Source organism: Eurytemora carolleeae, unplaced genomic scaffold (assembly GCF_000591075.1).
Source record: "Eurytemora carolleeae unplaced genomic scaffold, Eaff_2.0 scaffold422, whole genome shotgun sequence".
Classification (NCBI taxonomy): domain Eukaryota; kingdom Metazoa; phylum Arthropoda; class Copepoda; order Calanoida; family Temoridae; genus Eurytemora; species Eurytemora carolleeae.
The window spans coordinates 220,694-247,654 of record NW_019396433.1 but is presented as its reverse complement, the minus strand read 5'-3'; the positions used below and the strand labels follow the sequence as shown (position 1 = coordinate 247,654).

At 31.8% G+C, this 26,961-nt stretch overlaps 1 protein-coding gene across 1 annotated transcript; it reads left to right on the top strand.

Moving 5' to 3' along the window:
* Positions 1-12,727: 12,727 nt before the first annotated feature.
* On the top strand, positions 12,728-26,949 carry LOC111703239 (uncharacterized). Its single transcript, XM_023475126.1, has 9 exons — positions 12,728-12,805; positions 14,272-14,331; positions 14,849-14,885; positions 16,803-16,877; positions 18,414-18,483; positions 19,335-19,420; positions 21,470-21,630; positions 23,481-23,599; positions 26,826-26,949. Exons 1-9 carry the CDS (start codon positions 12,730-12,732, stop codon positions 26,943-26,945), a joined length of 804 nt encoding a protein of 267 aa, XP_023330894.1. The 5' UTR covers positions 12,728-12,729; the 3' UTR covers positions 26,946-26,949.
* Positions 26,950-26,961: the final 12 nt, after the last annotated feature.

Below are 26,961 nucleotides of genomic sequence, written 5' to 3'. Positions count from 1 at the left end.
TCATAATATACTCAAACGATAGCATACATATATATAAGAAAATAATTACTGCAGTGATCCTAGAATTATAAGCACGGTTACACTTGTAAGACAAATAAACATATACTAAGATAGAAACTGCCCGCTTCCACGCGAGAAAACTTGCGCCTGCGTAGTCAGTCTGTAAACAGCTTCTAAAACTAGTTTTTCACAATACGTTCTGTACAGATCCGCAGGGAGAACTCAGGAATTCACAGGGGCACCACATAGACTTCATACACGCAGCATGGCTCGCGTAACAAAGCCTGTTTTTTATAAAAATGTTAAGCCTAAAAACCTATAAGTCCGTGTTTTATATAAAAGAATATTTAGTTTAGGAAATAAAATGTCCCTGTTTTATTCTGGAAGAAGATTCTAAACCTTTGTTTTCTAAAGTTAGAAGAATATAAATCTTAATTAAGGAATTCTATCTCTGCCTCAGCTTAATGCAGGCTTGTTATGAGTATTGAGTATAAACATGAAGCTAAACCTTTTGGTTGGGATAGCGCTTAGCCACATAAAGAGACCTCGATATCCGCAGCGTAAACCTATAGATTGAATTTTAATTCACGGGATAATTCCGAGAAAATCCACCAAAATAATTCAAAGATCAAGAACTTGAATTGAATCGGCAGCCGGAGGGGAATCAACTGAGCGCAATGTCACTAGATTTAAAGTACAAAAATGTTGATCTCCGACTTTTAAATGTAAATATGTATGGATCTTTTATCAGAAAAGAAGAAATTTAAAGTTTATGTGCAGGCAGTATTAACGTTTATAATAAACATCGTTAACGATGACCAAAAAATCAAAACAAAACGATCGTTTTAAAATAAAATAAAAGATTTAGAGGTAGTTTAAAAAGCATAATAAATCTAAGACCTCGCTCCACAAAAACGTTATAATTAATTTTAAGTACAAAAACTTATGTTTGTGCGTTAAAACTATGATTTTGTCATTTCGTTTTTCGTTTTAATCATTCTTTAGAACATAAATGCTTTGTTTATTTAACTTATATCTTTGCTTGGCGCCGTGAAGAATAAGCAACACTAGAAAGGAAAAAACAATTAAAGCCTCATTTCCGACAAAAAAAAACTCGTCTGCAAACTTTAGTTTCGCTAATTTTGAAACTTTTTCTTCCAATTTTGAATTTAGTTTCCTAGTTGAGCTTTGTATTGGAACCGGGGGGAAGTTTAAATAGTTTCCTAGTTGAGCTTTGTATTGGAACAGGGGGGAAGTTTAAATAGTTTGAGTTTAAACTATTTAACATAAAACACCAGAGCTATAGAACAAGAATTTTAAACTGGTAAATAATAGAGTTGACAAACTCACTTAAATACAAATACATATTCTTATCTTTAAAATACCGCACTAAACCTTACTCTTTCTTTTTCTTTATAAAGAGACTGTTCTTTTAGATTCAATCGTGGATTGTGTTTTTTTTAATTAAACATTAGGTCTAACTTAGTAAGTTATTTAAAAAGAAAAAAGATGGAATTAAGATATCGAAATATTTCACAAAATTCTAAAAAAGAATATTATTTAGTATTTCACTCTTTAAAAAGAAATTTATTTCTACGATAAAAAAAAAACAAAAAAAATGATGATTTTACATTAAGATCGATAAATTTTTAAAAGGTACGGTAAGCAAAATTTAAATGACCCTATATACCACTATAGTTTCAGTAGAAGAAAATATTTCCATTTACTGTTTTAGCGCCGATTAAAGGTTTCATATCTCTAATTGGATAATGAGATAGATAGAAAGATAGATGTTACCGCCATACTATTTCTATTGGTTCAGAATAGACAACAAACACGTGACTGAATCTTGGTTGGATCAGGCGCTAATTGACTTGGCATACATGAGTGATGCAAAGATAGGAACTGTATTGATGTTTTCTACAAATAAAAGGGTTTACTTCCTATATGTACAAGTTACTTTTGTAGAGAAACCATACTTGAAAACAATCAGTTTTAAAATTTAAAAAAATAGATATTTAGTTCTTACTTGATCAGACAAAGGGTACCGTTGTGAATCGGGCATTGCCATCTAAGCAAGGGTCACTCAAAATTTATGCTTTGAGCATGATTTTATTTTTGCTAATTTTTGACAACTTTGTGCTCTATTTTCTCTTTTGCTCTTTTAAAGAGAGAGAAGAGGTTTATATATCTATTGACTTGTTTAAAACAACTAATATAAAATCAATTCAATAGAACAGGATGTAAAATTTTTATTTGATATCAAGTTTTCCAGGATTTTACCAAGTATTTGATTTCGTAGAATCCATTTTTAAATCAGCAATAACAATCTTTGTATTTTTAAATATTTTGAAAATATTTTCATATTGGAAATATTTTTGCAAAGTAAACGATCAAACAGTTTTATCCAGTCCATGGGAAAAACATGTTTTAAGCACAAGTTTCAATCAGTTTCAAAAAATGTCTATAAAATGAAAAAAGTGTGAAATTAATCCTATGTAAAAAAAACTGCAAAATCTCCCGGCCAATTCTAATCGGACGATTTTAATTCATAGAAATTAAAAAAATAAGATAAGAATAAAAAAAATTATTTGATGCGGAGTTCAGATTCAGAAACCATTAAAAAGTAAATAACTCAGGCCATAGATCAGTTTTAAAAAATGTTGTAAACCTTCAGATTTTTTATGAGTGTTCGCGTTGCTCCGACTTATTAAATTTTTCGTATAATTTTAAATGGTTTTCAAATTCGAATTCAGCATCAAATTTCCAAAGTAATGTCTTCCTGTTATTGATAACTGATAACTTTTCTCAGATTCTAACCAAAATCGACCAATGTCAAATGAATTTTAGGATCAACATTCTTACAAAGGATTGATATCCTCCCATAAGATCGATATCCTCCAATAAAATTGATATCCTCACATAGAATAGATATCCTCCCAATTGAATTGATATCCTCACATATAATTGATATCCTCCTACAAGATTAATATCCTCCCATGCATAGGATTTAAATCCTCCCATAGGATAGATATCCTCCTACAGGATTAATATCCTCCCATAGGATTGATCATCGTCGATCTCATAAAATAAATTTTATAAATAGGATTATTATACTTCTATAGGACCCTCCCATAGAAATGATGATTTCATGATATCCTGATTTCTATACATAGGAATGATGTCCCCCTGTTCTATATGATTGATATCCTGTATAAAAGGGTTGATTTCTACATAAAGGATTAATATCCTCCCATAGTGTAGGATTAATATCCTCCCATAGTGTAGGATTAATATCCTCCCATAGTGTAGGATTAATATAGGATTAATATCCTCCCATAGTGTAGGATTAATATCCTCCCATAGTGTAGGATTAATATCCTCCCATAGTGTAGGATTAATATTCTCACATGGAATTAATATACTAATACATGTAAAAACTATATTACTCAGTAGATGTGTGTCTTCCTAATTTATGCAAAAATGACCTCAACACAGTTCTTGGCAGAATTTTATTTTCTATTGCAAATGATTGTTCTGTAAATCTTAGTAAAATGTTAGTTAAGAAACAAATGAAATATTTTGATGTCCCATAGGACCATGCATGAAAAAATCCGATTTTACAAGAAATATTAAATACAAGAATGAATAATTTATGTGTTGAGGTTTCGATGATTACGTATAAAAACTGAAATAATAAATATGTCATGTAAGAGTAATGATCAATGTCGCCTATTTGTGCATAATTTTACATATTTTTTCTTTTGTAAAAGTATATATTCGAAATAGCTAAACAAATTTAAACTACACCATTTATATGTATATGTATATTTTTTTGTGTTAATAAATCTTTATAATAATATTAAAATATAAATCAAATTTTGTTAGATGCAAATTTTTGAAAATTCAATCAACCATAAACCTTCCCTAGGGTCAAGTGAGGTCCCACGAAAAAGGAACTGAGTTTTTGTCACAAACTCAAATTGTCTAATTCCTATATCTTTACAATCTGATGATGTAAACCTTTGATATTTCAAACTTAGATTATTTGGTTTAACAGAATTCATAATTTGAAATATCAAAGGTCTACGACATTGGGTAGCAAAGATATAGAGATTAGAAAAGTAGAGTTTGTTCCTTTGGGCCAGATCTGCTCAGCCGTTTTGACTTTTATTGGATACAAGCAAACAAACAAAACGACAAACAGACAATATAAAGATGGTCAATACCTCTTTTCTATCCAATTTTCAAATATCAATTTTCCTATTTCTATGAGTATATTTCTATACCTATTCATCTGTGCAAAAAAAAATTGCAAAACAATTTATTGAAATAATTCAATTTCCTTCTAAAACCATAAAAATTCTGTAAAAAAAATAAAACAAAAAAACCTTAGTTTTTATAAATTATATTTTTAGAAATTTGTCCTTGATGCTGTTCTTAATAATAAGTTTCCTAGATTCGTCATAAGTTAGATTGAGATATAGAATAAGGATGGAGAAGGATATGTAAGAATGGAGAAGGATGAATAAGGATGAAAAAGGATGGAGAAGGATGAATAAAGAGAGAGAAGGATAAATAATGATGGAGAAGGATGTATACATCAGATAAGGTTATCTATGTATACAGAATTAAATATGCATGGATAGGATTAAGAATGATACATAAGGATAAAGAGAAGGATGAATAAGGATGGAGAAGGACGAATAAGGATAGAGAAGGATACATAAGAGTGAAAATGAATGACTAAAGATCAGGGGCGTACGAGGGCTTTTGTTTAGGGGGGGCACAATTTGCCCCCCCCCCCCTCCCACCTGGACTTGTTTTGTTCACCATAAAAATACACCAAAAAGACTACATTTTTGGGTGTTACTAACCCAAGAGTCTAAAAATTATTCCTTTGCTTGAAAAACTAACTTTTTGACTTTATAACCTTATCACTTACCTCCATCACAGCTAACTAAATCAATAATCACAGCATCATTAAAAATTATACTTTTACTAATAAACGAAATTTGTTCTGAAATTTTTAGATAGAATTTACTCAATCTACATATTCACCAACTCTTTTAACCCTATCTCTGCTGGGGGGTGGGGTCAATTTGACACCCCCCCCCCTCTAAATCCCATGTTTGATGTCCAAATATGACAAATGATACATCATTGGAAAGCTCTTGTGCTCTACTTTTAGAATCTGCAAAAAAATTTGCAAATTTGCAAAAATTGAATTTTTTATCGCAAAATCCAGTTATATAGTTAACAATTTGTACAAAAAATTATACATTTTTGAAAAACCCTTGGCCATGCCATTTCAAATATGCAAAAATGTTTGCAAAATTTTAAAAAACCTGAATTTTAATCAAGAAAAACTAAAAATTTGCAAATTTCTTTTGACAGGTTGTTTGCAAAAAATTTGCAATTTTTTATATTCTATTCTCTATGGCTAAAACTTTTCTCTTCTTGTATTAACAGTGAATTTAGACAAATCCTTAGTCTTTGTCATTGTCAGGTGTTACTTTCTAAACTACTGCCCCCCCTGGGTACACCAATGTGCCTGACCTGAGGAAGGGAAATGCAAGCAGATGTAATATTAAAAGAGCCTCCCCCATGGGTGCCCCCCCTCAGCCTCTCAGGGGGGGCACGCGTAGAGGGGGGCGGGGGGGCGCGCCCCCCCCCTCGTACGCCCCTGCTAAAGATGAATAAGGATGGAGAAGAATACATAAGAATGAGCTAGGATTACTAAGGGTGGATAAGAATGAATGAGGATAAAGAAGGATAAATGAGGATGGATAAGAATCAATAAGGATGACGAAGGATAAATGAGGGTAGAAAATCATGAATAATGATAAATGAGGATAAAGAAGGATTATGAGGAATGGTTAAGAATGTTATAGAAAGAATAAGGCCGTAACATTAAGTATAGTAACGAAGACGGATTGGATAAAAACATGATGAGGAATGAGTGTTAGGCATTATGAATGAAACAGGAAGGATAGGGATGGACAAAGACGGAAAAAGGATGGATTGGATGGACACCGACGGAATCTGGTTGGATTGGGATGGACACGGACGGAATATGGTTGGATAGGGATGGACACGGACGGAATATGGTTGGATAGGGATGGACACGGACGGAATAAGGATGGATAGGGACGTACATGGACGGAATCTGGTTCGATTGATGGACAAGGACGAAATCTGGTTGGATAGAGATGGACAAGGACGGAATGGATTGACTGGATGAAAAATAATGACGGCTAAGGTTAAATTAGGATGGAACAGGATTGAAACGTACAGGAAAGGGTTCGATGTTTCAGGAAGTGAAATGAAATGAAACAGGGTCGACTTTGAAGTGTCGCAACACCTTGGGCTTTGATTTTACCGCTCTAACTCGTTTATTCTTTTCTGTAGCCCTTTACTTTTACATTTTAGCACTATATAGCACCTGCTGTTGGCTTTACTTTTAAGAAGTAATTGCCAAAATTCGTTTAAATTTTTTCTTGAGAGCTTGCAATCTTTAAATCACAGTGGGTTAAGGATAAATTAGGATGTAACAGGAAGGATTAGAATTAATAAAGGGTTCAATAAAACGGAATAACAGTTATGGATAGATGAATAAGGAATGAAATAGGATGAATAAGCAATGAAAATGGTTGGATTAAATTGGATGAGATTGAGGAATGATGAAGGTAAAGAATGATAATGGAAGAATAAGTAATGTAAAAGGATGGGATAAAAACATAATGAGAAATGAATGATGAGGAAATGAAACAAGAGAAATGAGGACGGCGAAGGATAAATCAGGAAGGAAGAGTAAGGAACAGGAAGGAAGAGATGGAACCTGGACGGAAAAGGGTTGGTTAAATTCTGGCAAGGGTATGATGACTGTTCAGGATAAACAGAGAAGATAATAAAGGATACAGACGGAAAAAGGTTGGATGAAACTGGATGGAGTATGAGGACTGTTCAGGATTAACAGAGAAGAGGATACAGGATAAGGACGGATAGAACGGAGAAGAGGATAACTGATATACAGACGGAAATAACAGAGAAGAGGATAAAGAATAAGGACGGATATAACAGAGAAGAGGATAAAGGATAAGGACGGATAGAACAGAGAAGAGGATAAAGGATAAGGACGGATAGAACAGAGAATAAAGATAAAGAATACAGACGGAAAAGGGTTGGATGAAACTGGATGAGGAATGAGGACTGTTTAGGGTGAACAGGAAAGTGGATAGAGGATAAGGACGGAAAAGGTTTGTATAAACTGTAAAAGGATGAATAGGTATAGTATGAATTGTATACAGCACATATTGTGGTTTAGAGCTGAGAATAGTTTGCTACACAAACAAAATACATCCATATTTTCTCTTTTATTTGACAGGGTTTACGTTTACAGAGGCCGAATTTAAAGAATTTGAGCCGCGGCTTGAATTTAAGCTGCAGCTCAAATATGGTTGGTTCCACTTAAAATCGTATTCAATGTTTCAAGATTTAAGCCGGCGCTCAATTGAACCGGTTTTTGGGGGATTTGAGACAGGGTTCAAATTCATTAAATTCGGACTCAGGTTTTACAAGCTAAACTTAAATGAATCTGCCTAACGCTATTTTTTTCTCGCAAAGGACAGATTTTACATTTATTTTATGCAACTCGGAATGTTCTCTGCACCGAGGAGAGGAAGGCCAACCACAAAACTTTCTCGTCTGAGCCACATTATCCCCATTTTCTTATCCGAGCCACCTCAAAATTCTCGTCTTTCCCACTGATAGAAATCCTTATTTGGAGACCCATCACCCGGCCCTGCGAATTTGTTTACAAATATTTTTAAGCCCCCTAAGCTGACAATTGGAGTCAGATTTGTTTTAATGAAAGAAATAATATACGATGAACAGTAAGTATGTTTGCTTAATTTCACGGCTCCTTGAACGTCCCACTGGCTAAAACTGCTAAAACTGCGAAAACTGCTAAAACTACTAAAACTGCAAAAACTGCTAAAACTACTAAAACTGCTAAACTGCTAAAACTGCTAAAACTGCTAAAACTACTAAAACTGCTAAAACTGCTGAAACTGCTTAAACTGCTTAAACTGCTAAAACTACTAAAACTGCTAAAACTGTTAAGACTGCTAAAACTGCTAAAACTGCTAAAACTGCTAAAACTGCTAAAACTACTAAAACTACTAAAACTACTAAAACTGCTAAAACTGCTAAAACTGCTAAAACTGCTAAAACTACTAAACTGCTAAACTGCTAAAACTGCTAAAACTGCTAAAACTGCTAAACTGCTAAAACTGCTAAAACTACTAAAACTGCTAAACTGCTAAAACTGCTGAAACTGCTGAAACTGCTGAAACTGCTAAAACTGCTAAAACTGCTAAAACTACTAAAACTACTAAAACTGCTAAAACTGCTAAAACTGCTAAGACTGCTAAAACTGCTAAAACTGGTGAATCTTGCTAAAACTGGTGAATCGGGATAACTGTGTATTGTAATTCAGCTTATTTGAAACTACATTTGGTGTTATATATTTGCAGAAAAAAAATGAGCCCTTGCCACAAACTCTGATTTTAAATACCAATATATTTGCAACTAAAGGTTTAAACTATCCCGTTGAAAAGAAATAGGAGTTTGTGAACTCAGCTCCCTTAAAAGGATTCAAGAATGAAATTGTGTGGTTCTTATAAATATATTTTTGACAGATTATTACTGGTTGGTAGAGCACTAACATTAAACTAAAATAAAATCAAAACATAATTTGTCAATTCTCCATATTGTTAGAAATATTATAAATCATACAGTCTCACACAAACACGGTCTTTTTAACATTATCAAAAATTATATCTTAATTCAAAATTTTATAACTTATTGATAATAAATTTCTTTGCCGTTGATAAAAAACTTATTTAAGAGCTAATCAAATAAATTTTACTTGATTTGATTTTGATTATGAACATTGTCTGTTTACTTAACACAATATTCAAACTATATATCATCTTGATCCTTAACATGATCTTGATCCTTAACATGATCTTGATTCTGAACATGATCTTAATTCTGAACATATTCTTGATTCTGAACATAATCTTGATTCTAAACATAATCTTGATTCTAAGCATAGTCTTGATTCTTAACATAATCTTGATTCTGAACATTATCTTGATTCTGAACATTATCTTGATTATAAAAATAATCTTAATTATGAACATAATCTTGATCCTTCATATCATCTTGAGCATAAACATGATCTTGACTCTAAACATAATCTTTATTCTGAATATACATGATCTTGATTCTGTACAAGATCTTGATTCTAAACATGATCTTGATTCTAAACATGATCTTGATCCTGAATATGATCATATTCCTTTAAATATTCCAAATAAGTAATTATACTCCTGATCCTATTCTTGATACTGATACCTGTACGTACCTCCCCCCCCCTAACCCCTACTCTCTTTTAACCTCCTCTATATCCATACTATCTATCCACCGTATCCCCCCATCCTTCTCCAAATTTTTGACTTATCTTGTACAAAGTTTAGAGTTTACTAGAACCGTCGTATGCTCTGCCGGGTTCAAGGGAAATCATTTAAACTTAAAGGGAGTGTTCGCGAAAAATGAAAGGGGGTATAGGCTTAGTGCGATAAAAAAGCGCTTTTGATCGCTACTAATCTTACTTCTATCTGTTGCGTCTATAAGGAGAAAATTGTTAAAGACGTCATACACCGAAGAACGTAGCGGCCATGCAAATTGAGAAGATTGCAACATACGACTTAGACCGTGCAAAAATCATTTTAATTTCAAACAAATCATTCGGATATTACAACCTATAGTCATCGATTATCTTTCGCCACATTTGTATATAGTTTATGTTTTATAATATTTTTTTATTAATTTGTTTGTTTCTCTTATCGCTTGCGCAACTATCTAAGAATGCCGCACACCAATCACAATTTTCGAAATCCTTTGAAAACGTTTTCTAAAAAAATAAAAATATTATAAAATATAAACTATATACAATTAAGGAATTTTAAAACACAGTGCCCTGAAATTTTTTTAACTTGAACCGACATTATTTTTAAAGAATTTAAGAAGAATTTCAAAATCCGGTTTTAATGATTTACCACAAATGCGCCAAAAAAACATTAGGCATAAACTAATGATTACATATTCTAAACCCTCCTTCAAAAAATTATTAATGATTTAGACTTCAAATACATTTAATTATATATATCCAGATTTTTTTTTCAAAACTTATGTTTGATTCAAATAAAGGAATTTTTTAACTTTTTCACGAAAATATTTAGAAAAAAATATTTTCTCAAATAGTATTTGATAAAAATTATATATCTATATATTTATATAGATCAGGTATTTAAAGGTTATTTTGATGAAATAGTTTGCTTGTAAAAACTGTGATTAGAAAAATAAAAATTCTTGAAAAATTTATAACATGGAAACATGCTACCTTTATTTTCCAGCTAAAGGATTCATGCTACCTATATTTTCCAGCTAAAGGAATCATGCTACCTATATTTTCCAGCTAAAGGAATCATGCTTCCTTTATTTTCCAGCTAGAGGAATCATGCTACCTTTATTTTCCAGCTAAAGGAATCATGCTACCTTTATTTTCCAGCTAAAGGAATCATGCTACCTATATTTTCCAGCTAAAGGAATCATGCTTCCTTTATTTTCCAGCTAGAGGAATCATGCTACCTTTATTTTCCAGCTAAAGGAATCATGCTACCTTTATTTTCCAGCTAAAGGAATCATGCTACCAGCTAAAGGAATCATGCTACCTATATTTTCCAGCTAAAGGAATCATGCTACCTTTATTTTCCAGCTAAAGGAATCATGAGTCTTTATCATCCCTACATATACGCAACCCAATATCGCTGACATTAGATATTTCAAACTATGATTTCCGTTAAATCAAATAGTTTATGTTTGATGATAATACTTAATTTTTATTTTCTCAACCTACTCCTTAACAACTAATCTGTTTACTGTAAAATATTTTGTTATATTTTTTGTGGTCGTCATTGAATATTAAATAAAACCGCTTATCAAAATCATCCCTTCAAGATAGACAGTCAATGAGGATTTTAAACATTGCATTTGCGCTCTTGCTGAACAAATAAAAACCGCAAAAACATCTGATAGATTCTAAAAAAAATCTCAATATTACTGCAATTTCAGTTCAACTACCATACATTGCCGGTCACTCCCTTTAAGAACACGTCCCTGAAAACTAGACACTAAACAACAAGTACTTAACACCAGAAGCTAGACACTAAACAACAAGTACTTACCACCAGAAACTAGACACTAAACAACAAGTACTTAACACCAGAAACTAGACACTACAACAAGTACTTAACACCAGAAACTAGACACTAAACAACAAGTACTTACCACCAGAAACTAGACACTAAACAACAAGTACTTACCTGCACCTAGGGATGTTAACGTTTTCATTTTTCAGAAAAACGATCGTTTCGTTATGATAAGGACGATTAAAAATCGAAAACGAAACGATCGTTTTTAAAAACGATCGTTTTTTAAAAAGTTCGTTTTTTTTAAAATGGTCGTTTTTAAAACGATCGTTTTTCAAAACGCTCGTTTTTAAAAACGATCGTTTTTCAAAACGATCGTTTTTATAAAATTCGTCGTTTTGTTAACGATAGTTAACGACGGACCTTCGTTAACGATCGTTAACGACGGACCTTCGGTAACGATCCTTAACGACGACCCTTCGTTAACGATCGTTAACGACGAACCTTCGTTAACGATCCTTAACAACGACCCTTCGTTAACGATCGTTAACGACGACCCCTTCGTTAACGATCGTTAACGAAGAAAGGAAACCGACCTGAAGGGCATCTGTTCTTATCATTGAGTAGTTTTTAAGAAAATATCAAGGAGTTTTAACTCCCCCACAACTGTTAAACTTCATGTAAGACGACATTCAATAAAGTTTCATGTAACTTTTTTCCAAAAACAACCGTTATGATAAAGTTCGTCGTTTCGTTAACGATCGTTAACGACAACCCTTCGTTAACGACGACCCTTCGTTAACGATCGTTAACATAATTGTCAATAAAAAAAATTTAAAAACGATCGTTTTTTCAAAAACAATCGTTTTTTTAAAAACAATCGTAAAAAACGATCGCAAATCGTTTTAATAAATACGATCGTTTTCAAAACGATCGCTATTCGTTTTCTAAAAGTTCAAAACGAGTGGGTCGTTTTTAAAAACGATCGTTTTTTTCTGAAAACGAAACGATCGTTTTTGAAAACGAAACAAAAAACGATCATTTAACGATCGTTTAACGATCGTTTACAAAAACGATTAACAAACCTACCTGCACCAGAAACTAGACACTTACCAACAAGTACTTACCACCAGAAACTAGACACTAAACAACAAGTACTTACCACCAGAAACTAGACACTAAACAACAAGTACTTAACACCAGAAACTAGACACTTAACAACAAGTACTTACCACCAGAAACTAGACACTAAACAACAAGTACTTACCACCAGAAACTAGACACTAAACAACAAGTACTTACCACCAGAAAGTAGACACAACAGATAATATACAATTTCTATACATTTTTTAAAAATAATACATAATTAATTTTAATTTTTCACAGCGGTGTTAAGCTACTTGTTATCTTTACAGTTAATGTTCTTATCTAAACTATTTCTCTCCTTCAAATGTCGTGTTTTATATTTACATTATTAATTAGTCATTATTTTATTATGTTCAGCACAACATTACTTCTACTCATAGGCAACAAGTTCATCTAAAAAACAGTTACTGTGAACAAAAAATGTTAAATATCTTCTTTAGGATTTTGATACTGAAAAATATCATTGAATTTTACAAAAAAATATTGATTATTAAAATTCAAAATTGTTGAAATCAAGCTTTAATAAAGATTATTCTTTTTTCTTTTGTTTCATAAAACCTCGAAAAAGGAATTTCTAATATCTTAAAAATACTCACAGAACGTATAAAATCAACCTGTCAAAAAAAATTTTTTTTAACTGCTTCAAATGTTCTCTCGTTAAAATTACATTTAAACATTTTGGAATAATTATCTGGGGGAGTTCAAAATAGAGGTTCTTTTTACTTCCTCGTTCTTGTATGTATTCTTATTCGTATTTTCAGCTTTAACCCTCCACTTTTTGGGAAAATGTGGGCTAGGGGGAGGATGAGCCTGAGGGATCGGATCCGGGGAGGGGAGCTGTTTTATTTTTTCCTGAGTTTTATACAATTAGACTTTTTTAACCCATTTGTTTCATGAATGGTTGCAAAACTCGAACGTACTCGTTTTTATATCTGAGTCTGAACTTGATATTCACAGCGTAATTCAGGGAGAAATTTAATTTCTTGGTAACTTTGAAAAGGTTACCCCGAACTAACCAAAGTGAGCAGCATTCGGTTTCTTCTATTTTGAAATCAAACTTGTTTTGGTCTATAATTCAACAATCTTTTAACTTACGGATTTGTTTATTTCTATACTTTTTCATTCAAAATGTATATGCCGACAAAAATATATTTAAGAACAAAGGCTAAAATATTAATTTTGTTTAATGGGTCAAATTGAGATCAAAAGTCACAGCTTTCTGGAATATTGGCAGAACTGTTAAATCCACGTGCAACAAGAAAGCCTGTTTAAGATATATTTGATGATCAGCAGGGAATCAAGAAAAATAGAAAAAAGACTTAACGACGCCCCTCTCGAGTTTTTTTTGGCCTCGCACTTTAATTTTGACAATTAAAATAAAATTTGATACATATAGGCTGGGGTACAGGACAGTAAAAAAACTTTTTCCGATGACAGCTACAGATCTAAAAAATACATTAGAGAATAGCTCTTGAAAAATGAATGGAAAAACATATCTTAACATTTGTCAAAAACGAAAATGTATTTTTTAAATTTTTCCGACCATTTTTTTACAGCATCCATAATATTAAAGTTAGCGGTCTAATTTTTTTTATGAGCTGACCTTGAAAAATTAGGCTTTATAAGCTTCATTGCAATTTGCAACCCTATATATATCTTTACTCTTAGCCTTTTTCTAGGGATCCCCTCCCCGGCGTTACTAAGATTCCCACCCATCAGCCATAATAGGGTCAATAAACTCGGTACATCGTCTCCGAAGTCTCATCCGTTATGGGTAATCTTCAAAGGATGGATTAAAAATTTAAAAGTGTTTACCTCTAGTTTGATGAACTATAGTCTAATAAAGGAGTAAACCTGGTCTTGTCTCAAAATATAAACCTTACCTGTGATCTGGAAAAATGCTTAGGAAAAGTAGAAACAAAATTAAACTAAGGAATCTTTAAAGGGACTGTTAACGTTTTTAAGTGATCCTTAAAACTTTTGCCCGAGTAACAATGAGAAAGATATAGTTGTTTAAATGTTGCAAAATCCCTAATTAATTAATTAATTAATTAATTAATTTATTTATTTATTTATTTATAGAAACAAATTCATTCAATAATTTTTTCCAGACAAAGATTTAACGAGTCTTTTAATCTGTACATAAGTCAAAACTTTGTGTGGAATATCGTTAATTTTGAACAATTGATCTCGATATTCAATGGGGCACTTTTAATATGCTTGATTTCTCATATAAAGCTATCACTTCAAGATATGACCATCCACGGTATATCGAAGATGCATATATCGAGATCAAGCTACTTAATTCTGAGATTGACAACACAACAGTTCTGACTTCTGATTTAAATGTTAAAAAAGTCAATTTTTTTAGTTTGAATTATAATTTCGATTTTTTTTTGCCTTGATTTTCTACCTGAATTCAGAGCCAAAAAGAATAGATACAAGTTTACCTGAGACAAGGTGAGAGCGATTTTTCATAAAAATAGTTTTGCAGAGTAACATACAGTGTCAGGTAAAATAGAAAACAAAAAGAAAAAGAAAATTAAAAAAAGAAAAAAAAGAAAAAAGAAAAAAAGAGTAAAAAGAGAAAAAGAGTCAGTATTGAGTCGAAGTTGGGAAATCAAATTAACATTACTTGACAAAGTACACAGCGATCCAGAATTAACATTACTTGACAAAGTACACAGCGATCCAGAATTAACATTACTTGACAAAGTACACAGCGATCCAGAATTAAAATTACTTGACAAAGTACACAGCGATCCAGAATTAACATTACTTGACAAAGTACACAGCGATCCAGAATTAAAATTACTTGACAAAGTACACAGCGATCCAGAATTAAAATTACTTGACAAAGTACACAGCGATCCAGAATTAACATTACTTGACAAAGTACACAGCGATCCAGAATTAACATTACTTGACAAAGTACACAGCAATCCAGAATTAACATTACTTGACAAAGTACACAGCGATCCACAATTAACATTACTTGACAAAGTAAACAGCGATCCAGAATTAACATTACTTGACAAAGTACACAGCGATTAGAATTAATATTACTTGACAAAGTACACAACGATGCAGAATTTAATCAAAAGTTACATCACTGGGTCGTCTTTGAAGGACACCTTGACCTTTAATTTTATCTCACAATCTCCTTATACTTTTTTGTAGGCACAAACATGTACATTGTAAAACTTGTGTTTAGCTTTAGCTACAATTGAAAGATGAAATAATTGGCTTAAATTGTGTTAGAGCTTGCAACCGTTGGATCACAGTTCAAGTAAAGATAAATATCTTTTTATTTAAACATTTTATCATGAATTGCCACCCAGTAATTCTATTAAGAGTCTGCAGTGCATAATGTTTGTATTCTAGTATACATATGTGGAAAGTTTATACTAAATGAATAACTCATCTCGCTGGAAAATGAATCATGAAATGTTAGCCGGGGAAATAGGGGGGGAGGGGACAATTGGAAAAATGATATGAAGTTGATAAGGAATATTGTATTTGAGGTTAAAATCGTTTTTCTCATCAAATAAGAAATCCGCGAACAATATAATAGAAAACCTCAAACCAGGAGATTCGGAGAAAAAAAACATGAAAAGAGCTGATCATCCCAAGACTAATAGTATACTCTCTTTATATAGCTGAATAAAAAGGGTAAAGCCTGAAAATATAAGGGATTATGGAGATTTTTTGTATTAATTTTAGAAAGAAGTTTCTGTATATTTAACATGAAGAGTTTAACAAGGGTTTAAACTATTCAAGTTTCAGAAATTCAAATTTAACAAACTGGCAATTAGTCTCTCATCCTGTCAAGACACTGGTAATGCACAATTTGACAACTTGACAACTTTATAACTTGACAGCTGTGACAACTTGACAGTTGTGACAACTTGACAGCTGTGACAACTTGACAGCTGTGACAACTTGACAGCTGTGACAATTTGACAGCTGTGACACCTTGACGGCTGTGACAACTTGACAGCAATTTGAAAATTTGACAGCTGTGACAAATTGACAACTTGACAACTTGACAACTTAATTAGTTGGCAACCTGACAATTTGATAACTTGATAACTTGGCAACTTCACAACTAGATAACTTGGAAACCTGACAGTTTGATAACTTGATAACTTGATAACTTGGCAACTTGACAATTTAAAAGATTTTGACCATTTTAGATCTGACAACTTTTCATTAAAAAGTTAGCAACGTGACCATTAGAGAACTTGACAGCCTAGAAACCTGAAAACATGGCAACCTGATAACTTGGCAACTTAAAAACTTGGCTATTTGAGAACTTGACAATCTGATGGCTTGAAAATTTGACAACTTGACAATTTACATCCCTTATATATTCAGGGTGGATGGGTGCGAAGATCATCTTGTGGAGATAAATATAAAACCTCTTCAGGGGCCTCAATTCTGCTCTATCAGGTTAATTTAATGTTTCTAATATATAACTAATATATGTTCATCTAATATCTATTTTATTTATATATTTATATATTTTCAAACACAAAATGCAAAATAGTAATGTATGATGGTTCAGCTTAAAATAAAACACGAAAGAAAATTTATGCTTATCTAATATCTATCTAATGTATGTTTATATATATCTATCTATTTATTTATTTAATATTTATCTAATCTATGTTTATGCAACATCTATCTAATCTATGTTTATCTAATATTTATCTAATCTGTGTTTATCTAATATCTATCTAATCTGTGTTTATGTCATATCTATTTAATGTGTGTTTATCTAATATCTATCTAATCTGTGTTTATCTAATATCTATCTAATCTATGTTTATCTAATATCTATCTTATTTATGTTTATGTAATATCTATCTAATCTGTGTTTATTTAATATCTATCTAATCTGTGTTTATCTAATATCTATCTTATGTGTGTTTATCTAATATCTATCTAATCTGTGTTTATCTAATATCTATCTAATCTGTGTTTATCTAATATCTATTTAATCAATGTTTATCTAATATCTATCTAATCTGTATTTATGTAATATCTATCTAATCTATATTTATCTATAATATCTATCTTTTTATCTAACTTTCTATCTAGTTATCTATCTATCTATCTATCTATCTATCTATCTATCTATCTATATATCTATATATATCTTTCTATCTATCTATATATATATCTATCATTATATCTATCCATCTGTCTATCTATTTTTGTTTATCTGCTTGTTCTCCTATCTGACTACCTATATTTTTTTCCTATGCATCTATATTCCTACCTTTAGTAAAGTTTTAGTTTAGAAATTTAAAAATTTAAAAATTCAAAAATTGTTTTTTTAGAATTTTTATTGGCTTTTTAGAATTTTTTATATTATATTCAGAAATAAACTTAGAAATTCACTTATTTTAAACATTATATTTCATTAAGATTTATCAGGAAACCTAGGTTGACTATATTTGTTAGTTTGTTTCTTCAACTACTGAGTATTAATGTTGATATATGATTGTTTAGTTTGGTTGATTCTTCAACTACTGAGTATTGATGTTGATATATAATTGTTTAGTTTGGTTAATTCTTCAACTACTGAGTATTGATGTTGATATATATTTGTTTAGTTTGGTTAATTCTTCAACTACTGAGTATTGATGTTGATATATATTTGTTTAGTTTGGTTCATTCTTCAACTACTGAGTATTGATGTTGATATATATTTGTTTAGTTTGGTTGATTCTTCAACTACTAAGTATTGATGTTGATATATATTTGTTTAGTTTTGTTAATTCTTCAACTACTGAGTATTAATGTTGATATATATTTGTTTAGTTTGGTTAATTCTTCAACTACTGAGTATTGATGTTGATATTTATTTGTTTAGTTTGGTTGATTCTTCAAATACTGAGTATTAATGTTGATATATATTTGTTTAGTTTGGTTGATTCTTCAACTACTGAGTATTAATGTTGATATATATTTGTTTTATAGTTTGGTTAATTCTTCAACTACTGAGTATGATTATATATTCTACTATGAGGATTCAATTAGTTCTCCAAGGGTAAGCTAAAAATCAGGGGCATAGTCAGGAATTTGTTCAGGGGGGCCTTAAATTTTGTTTTCTTTCCATTCGTTGGAGCCTGAAAATGCCCTGAAATCCGTAGATTTCACTGGTCCAGGGGGGGCTTAGTTCTCATTGCCTTTCTCTGACCACACCTCTGCTAAAAATGAATTATAAAATGGATTATTCAACTTTTCAATTTTTGCACAATAGAGATCACGCTCATAACAGTCATCCAAGGTTTGTATCGACACCTCGGATGAAACTGTGCTTTTTGCCGATTATTTTCTTATTTTCGAGCATTTTTTCTAGTAGTCAGGACATATCAGTTTTTTAACACATTTAGTAGAAATCCATTTGTTGAAATAAACTTATTTAACTGATTTATTCTCATTGGCTGGATGCATTTGGAACGGCTAATTACAAGTTCTCTTCTGGTAGCAAAAGTCAATTTAAAGACGACTTTTGTCTTCTGGGGAAGTCTGTCTCATTGGTAAAAAGTTATATTTGACAGTACGTGGTGGGTCTCTGACTGCTTGACTAAAATGTACAAAGAAATTGTGCAAAATATGACAAAAATATATTTTGATTTTGCCATTTTAAATATGCAAGAATATTTTGCTCTTATAAAGATATTTAATATCGTTTCAAATGGTTTTCCTTTGTAACCGCAAATATAAAGAAACGTAAATTTTTTAGATGTTTAATGTATAGAGATGCATTTATAAGTTTATTCTCTTTTTCTTTGCATAGTTTAGCATTAACAAGTGGTTAAATATTAGTTGTTGTGGCGTTTCTGCTTATATACTTCGGCTTAACTAATTATCCATTTTTATTTTATATTTATATAGGTTTTATATTCTCTCTCCAATATTGTCTCTCTGAGGTTTGGGTTGAAATCACCAGAACAAACATGCACGTTAGATGTTACAGCTAGGCAGGATAAACGTTCACTTAAACTGGTTTCTAAGTATGGGTTCCAACGCAAGTGGATTTTACTTTCGATCAAATGCGAGTCCCGTAAACTCCGCGCATTTTCGCACAATTCAAACACAGTTGGAAACCCTATTTCTAAGCCATCAAAGTCCAAGTACGCCAAAAGAGAACAAAAAGAGATAAAAGAAAGGAAAAAAGGAAAGCAATACGAGTAAAATGGAAATAAAATGGCTGCAATGCAACCCAAAAATCTAACAATTTTGTTACAAAAATTTGCTACATTTAAAACTCATTTTTGGAGCAGGAGAGATTAAAAACTAAATTCTTGCTTTCATCTCGGCTCTTTAATTCCCTCAGGCCGTGGTTTCCATCATTCATAGACACGCTCCATCATTTACAATTTTTATCTTAGAAACCTTTTTACCCCTTCCCGCGTCTTATCTTCTAGAAAGTCCTAAATTACAATAAAACATATTAAAAGGACTGTTATACAGGTCGTGAGGACGGACTCTATGAAAACACGGTGAAATAATCCAATATATATTTGAGTCTAAATAGAACAAGGATTCGAGTTTACAATCACTGTTTATATATAGAAAAATCACATTCTATAAACTTTTAGAAAGATCCGAGCCCCCGTCTTGTTCCCGAGTCTGGATGTGGCGATATTCTAAGGAGGCCGATAGTCGTCTTCCACACTGTAGGCTTAATGCCAAGTCACTCTATATGCAAAGATGGCAATTTACAACTAAACACTTGAAACCATAATCTGATAAAAAAAAATGTGGAAGATATCGTTGTTTTCCTCACCCAAAGAGTGTTCAGTTTTGATAATTTCTCCATTATTTTATATAACTTTATAAGCAATAAATATGCAAGTCAGTTTTGCAGAGAAACTGCAAAAAAAGACAATTCAAAGAAACAAAACATGGATAACAAGTTCAGACACAGCTTTTAAGGACTTTGCAATCTTAAGCCAGGAGGGTCACTTGATATCACGCTTACAGTCCCTTTAGCCAGGAGGGTCACTTGATATTACGCTTACAGTCCCTTTAGTTTGTTTAAACCAACAAATAGTTATCAAAGATTTTCTTTAAACTTAAACATTTTAGATTTTCTTCGACAGGTTATAATCTGAAGAGTGAACACCATACAAAATATTAAAGTTTTTAATGATAAAAGTTTTCAAGCTAATTTTATATTTTCAGCCGTATGCATACTTCAAAGTAGCGGGGGGTCATGGGTAAAGTAAATTCATGGTCCTGTTAAAAAGTCTGTGAATCCTTCCCTTTGGAACCCATTTTCATCAGTTAAATTGAGATTTGTCATTCTTTCTATAAGATATTTTTGTTGTATTATATTCTAGATATTTAAGTATTTGGTATTTTCAAGAAAAAAATTGAATTAGAGATCCAAAAATGATTATAAATAAGTAAGAGTCGATTTTAATTTTAAATTTAATTTTAAAGAGCTGTTTAAAGAAAAAATAGATCCAAAAAGGTCACTAGAAACTAGAAAGACCGACAATCAAATCTTCCAAATATATCAAGAGTGATTTCAAAATATCCGTCTGAAAACTTCGCAGAGATTGGTTAATTATTCAACTGCAGTAAGAGACAAATATAATTGGTTTTTCTATTCAAAATTTAGCAGAGTCCTGTAAAAACTCGTTTTTAGCTATAAATCAAAAAATTCATAATTATCAAAAAACAAAAATGTGGACAGTATTCAGAGGCTTTTGATACATCTTTTGATACTCATACCGATATATTTTGAAGAAAAAAAAGTTCTTAAAATAGTTAGGCGCATAACTTACACCTCTGGAGTCTGACTATTTCAGTGAAAACTGTTCACAGAGTTGAGGAGTTATCAAATCACTAATGAACACTGACCCACCCCCCCTGGAAAAATTCTAGTTTACGCCCCTGAAGGGGAATAGGAAACAGGATGTGAAGAGAAAGAGAAAGAGGAAAAAAAGATTCATACCTAGTGGTAAATTTAAGGAAAAATCAACTTTTTTGCAAACCGGAAACTGAACTTTTATCCCAAGATGTGCTCCTAATGATACAAACGAGAACAATTTTGATGGATTTGGTTCTGGATTAAAAACTGTAAACTTTACTCCCAACCTTGTTCAATCCTTCACATTCAATAATACAGATAATATACATAACTTGAGCACTGTCTCCACCCTATCTTCCCCTTTGTCAGGTAAATTATTAGTATAATTCCCGGGGACAAAAACTCAGATTTGCTAACCTCTATATCTTTGCAACTTGATGGTGAAAACCTTTGATATTTCAAATTTTGATCTAACTGAATTCATTGTTTTTGAAATAGCTAAGGGCAACAACATTCGTTTGCAAAGATGTAGGGATTAGATTGCAGATTAAAGAGTTGCAAATATATAGGGATTAGATTGCAGGTTAAAGAGTTGCAAAGATATAGGGATTAGATTGCAGGTTAAAGAGTTGCAAAGATATAGGGATTAGATTGCTGATGAAAGAGTTGCAAAGATATAGGGATTAGATTGCAGATTAAAGAGTTGCATAGACTCAATTCCGTTCACTGTGGTTTAAAGGTCTCAAGCTCTTAAGCAAAAATCTATGAGAAATTTTCCAATTACTTCTTAAAAACCAAAGCTAACAACAAGTGCTTTATAGTGCTAAAATGTACATGTAAAGGGCTACAAAAAAACATAAGTGAGTTGCGAAACTTCAAAGTCTACCCTGTCTAAAAAATTGATGAAACTTGTTTATATGCCGGCAAAATATATTTCCAATTGATTCCCAATTACGTTGGCAATCAAATTTAGAGTTTGGTGGGAGGAGGTATGCACTAGTTTTGCTGAATCTGGGATATGAACTGGATTCAAACTGTTGTTTTTGAGAAAAGGAATTGAGTCTTTTAACAAACTCTGATCTTCAATTCCCTAAAACTCTGGAACCCAATGTCGTAGACATTAAATATTTCAAACTATGAACCCTGTTAGATTAAATATTCAAAGTTTGAAATATCAAACGTTTATATCATCAGAATGCAAGGATATAGGGATACAAAAACTTAAGTTTGTGGCAAAGACTCAATTCCTTTACCTCTAGTATGACCGGAAGGGATAAAGTTTGTAAAACAACAGCGGTTCCTTTAAATATCATATTAATCTTATACTAAACTGCGCTTCTACACTAACTCGTGTATTCTGCTCTCAATTCGAATTTTAAAAAAAGCACTATTAACTCTCCAAGTACATATACCGGTCTTGAATACTATATATGTAGTTCTATTTTTGAATCACTGAAATTATCAGAAAAGCATAGTTAAACAATATTTTTGTAATTTAAAACAATTTCTCGGAATGCATTTTTTTCGACGGACGATATTTAAAATTTTCAGAAAATTTTAACTTTTAATTTGACGAATGAATTGATGATTTTAACTATCTCTAGATCCGGAAATAATTAAATAATGAAATAATTATCAGTTTCCTAGAAGTTTATGTTTAGATTTGATAAAGGTTCTCGTAAATCAGGCAACAGTAATTTTCACAAATTATTAAGACATTTCATTAAATTAATTATTCGTTGTAATCAAATGCAACAGTATCAAACTCGAAAAAGTTTGCAAAGGAGTTGAGTTTTTGCCACAAACTTTGATTTTCTAATCTCTATATCTTTGTAACCCAATGTCGTAGACCTTAGATATTTCAAACTATTAATACTATAGATAAACTAATCTAAGTTTGAAATATCAAAAGTTTGCACCATCAGGTTGTAAAGATATTGGGATCAAAAGATTTGAGTTTGTGACAAAGACTCAATTCCTTATTAAATGATAAGTCTTTGCCACAAACTCTGATTTTCTATTTCCTATGTATTTTCAACCCTATATATGTCGTAGAACTTAGATTTTTCAAATTATGAATTATGATGGATCAAATATCAAAGGTTTACACCTACAGGTTTCAAAGAGAATAAAAAATTTGAGTTGGTGGCAATGACTCAATTCCTGAAAAGGAATAATGAAAAATGAACTTTGATTGTAATATGTAATTTAATTTGCAGGGTTCAGTATATTAAGTTTGGAAGATGGAATTTCTCACATGGTGTTTGGAAACTTTCAGGCCCTTCTCAGACCAGCAGGCGGAGTTTCTAAACTAGAAGTTTATACTTTTTCCCAACAGGTTGGTATTATTCTCTGCAAATACTTGGTTTTCCCAACAGGTTGGTATTATTCTCTGCAAATACTTTGTTTCCCAACAGGTTGGTATTATTCTCTGCAAATACTTGGTTTCTAATTGCTAAAATATTTGAAAAGGTGCATGCCCTATTCACAACAGTACCCTGTAAACATTTCTTTGATCCAAAATGTCGATTTTGTCTACCTTGAAGGCCGAAGGGACTGTAAAGGAAATATGAAAGGGAGTATAGGATGTATCTTGAGAATCTCAGGCGTTGAACGTTACATATAAGACATCTATCTGATGTTTCTGTTTCGAAAAATTGATATAACACTTTGTCAAATTTATACGAAAATTCATATATATGCAATTTTGTATAAAAGTTGTAGTATGAAACAGATCATATTCCACAAATACGAAACCAATCTAAAAAAGGATGATATCCCACAGAAACCTGAGAATCTCAGATTTGCTCCTGTTATAATCATTTAATTTTTATTTTGCATTTTCAAAAGATGTAATTGATAATATTACTACATATAGTCCGTATAGTCCGTATTACGTCACCATAACTTCAGCCAATGGCAGTGCAGTAGCGTGGTCACGTGATTTTGTCTGTATCACGTGACCAGTATACTGCACTCTCATTGGCGGAAGTTATTGTGATGTAATACAAACTTTTAAATAATAATAATAATTATATCTATTAAAAATGCAAAATAGAATTTAAAAATTATAATTAGAGCAAACCTAAGTTTCTAAGATTCTTTGGGATATAATCGTTTTCAGATTGTTTGCGTATTTGCTGAATATGATCTGTTAAAATCTACAACTTTTAAACAAAATTTTATATATATAGATTTTCGTATAATTTTGACACAATTTTATATCTCTTTCTCGAGACATGAACATCAGGTAGATGTCTTATTTGTATCGTTCAACGCCTGAGAGTCTCAGGTTTTATCCTAAACCCCTTTTCATTTTTCCTTTACAGTCCCTTTGAGAAATGTTAAATTCTGAGAATTACCTCCATTTTAAAGGAATCAGTGTGAATCGGACATGACACTCTTTTGTTTAAATGAAGGGTCATTTTAAATACATTTCCATTTGACAAAGCTCAATACTAGAAACACTTGTGTTTACATTACTCCCAGAAACTGCGGTACATTTGTTTTGTAAACAAAGTTATATGACGTGGATTCAAGAAATACCTTTATTGCAGTAATTGATACTCTATATATTTCTATAGGTTTATCTAAAGAATAATTAGACTAGGATCCTGAAAACATCATTTTTCTTCCTTTCCTTGACAACAATATATATTCAATATATAAAATCAACAATATAAATATGAAAGAATTTAGTCATTGCCACAAACTCTGATTTTTTACTCCCTTTATCTTTGCAACCCAACTTTGTAGACCCTAGATATTTCAGAATATGAATTCTGATTGATCAAATAATCAAAGTTTGAAATATCTAAGGTTTACGCCATCTAGTTATAGGTATCATGAAAATTAGGATTTGTGGCAAAGACTCAATTCAAATCAATCCTTTATTTAACTTTACATACATTCTTAACGAAGTGGTTACAAAACGTCGATGATACAAATCGTCGACTCGGTCCAGAAACTATGTTAACCTAACCTAATCCAACCTAATGTAACATTTTAATAGTCGACGTTTTGTAGTATTCGACGTTTTGTATCAGTCGACGTTTTGTATCAGTCGAAGTTTTGTATTATCGACGTTTTGTTACTGGAAGGTTTGATAATCGACATTTTGATAATATACGCTTTGATAGCATACGTTTTGCTTATATACGTTTTGATAACCAACGTTTTGATAATCGACGATATCAATTCAGTTTACATTTTACGCTAGCGTACACACTATGCAGATTACCGGTGTTCTACCTTTTAAAGATACACGCGGATTACTGTGTGAATCGGACACCCCTCTTTAAACATGGTGAGTTATTTGAAATTGCGCCTACACCCCCTTTAATATCATCTTTGATGTCTTGCACCATAGATGTTCGTTTTATCTTCTTTTGAGATATTCCTTGGCGAGTTCTCTTTGTATATCTTTCCATAATAACTGTGAAGTTAACAGAAAACTTTTCTTTAATATAAAATAGGATAAAAAGGGTTCTAGGATTCCAGCTTCTTTATATTCTATATTCTATACTCTGTACAGGTTTCATCTTCAGGATTAGAGATTTCATTTTTAACCCCAACCTCTACTGCTCTTGATAAGTTTGATGACTGAAAAAAATAAGTATTTATATACACCGAAACATGACAGTAGCATGACGATTTGACCATTGTCTTTGATTTTAGATATAATTTACTGCATTTAGTTTGTCAACCTAATTTTAGAAATTAAATTCCAGATATAATAACCAGAAAAATTTGGTCTGCATTTTTTGTGCTTTCAAGAAACTTCTGTCCGCATCAACAACTGCTGAATCATCTCTATCACAACCATAGTAATCTAACCACCCACCCCCCTCCCCATCGACCTACATGGCATGAGAAGATGTTGTTGTGAATCCAACCGTTGCACTTGTTTGATATGTTTGCAAAGCCTAGCATAATCCCAGATTCCAGCCTAGAATAATAATCTCAAGATGAAATAAAAACTTTAAAATCTTTTAAAATATAAGTGAGCTTCACAAAAACAAAAACTCAGTCATTAATTCTATTCTGTAGAACCTGTATCAGTAGGACGGCCCGGGTTAGGTTTACGCCGGAGAACTTTACTCATTTGATATTGTGTAAAACCAATTGATCGAATCATATTCTGATTCCATCAAATTCATCCCGCATTAGATTTGGTTAGGTAGCTTTATGCACAGTTGGTAACCACTTTCCTCTGGGTTCAAACACATTTATATCTTAGGATCTATCCCAAGATGATATTGTTTCCAACATAAGTTTGTATTCAGAACATTAATCATATTTCAGCTAGGTCACTGAACTACTTTTTGCCGGTTCAAAATTGACTCACCGATTCAATTTTAAAGATTTGCATCGTTGATTCAGGATTTGAACCGGTGGTGGATAGTTCAGCGACTTCTTCCATTCATTAATTTCGGTCTCAGGTCCAAAGGAAGAATGCAAAGTAAACCTAGAATAGTACATAGGTTTAACTGGAGATATGTAGTTTACCATTCATATTTAAAATAATAATACCCCCTTTCCCATTTTTATCTAATATTATTTAGGCTGTTGGTAATGTAAGCTGGGATTTAGGAAAAGAGGCTCCAACAACTACAACAACTGTTGCACCTACAACAACAGCAGCTCCACCTAGGTTGCAATCAAACAACAACTTTCATTTCTGAGTTTTTATTTTATTGA

Coding starts and splice junctions, on each gene's coding strand:
- LOC111703239 (XM_023475126.1), top strand. CDS start 12,730: ATGTCGTGTTTTATATTTACATTATTAATTAGTCATTATTTTATTATG. Junction 14,886..16,802: donor ACAAGTTTACCTGAGACAAG/GTGAGAGCGATT, acceptor TTATATATTCAG/GGTGGATGGGTGCGAAGATC. Junction 16,878..18,413: donor CCTCAATTCTGCTCTATCAG/GTTAATTTAATG, acceptor TTTGTTTTATAG/TTTGGTTAATTCTTCAACTA.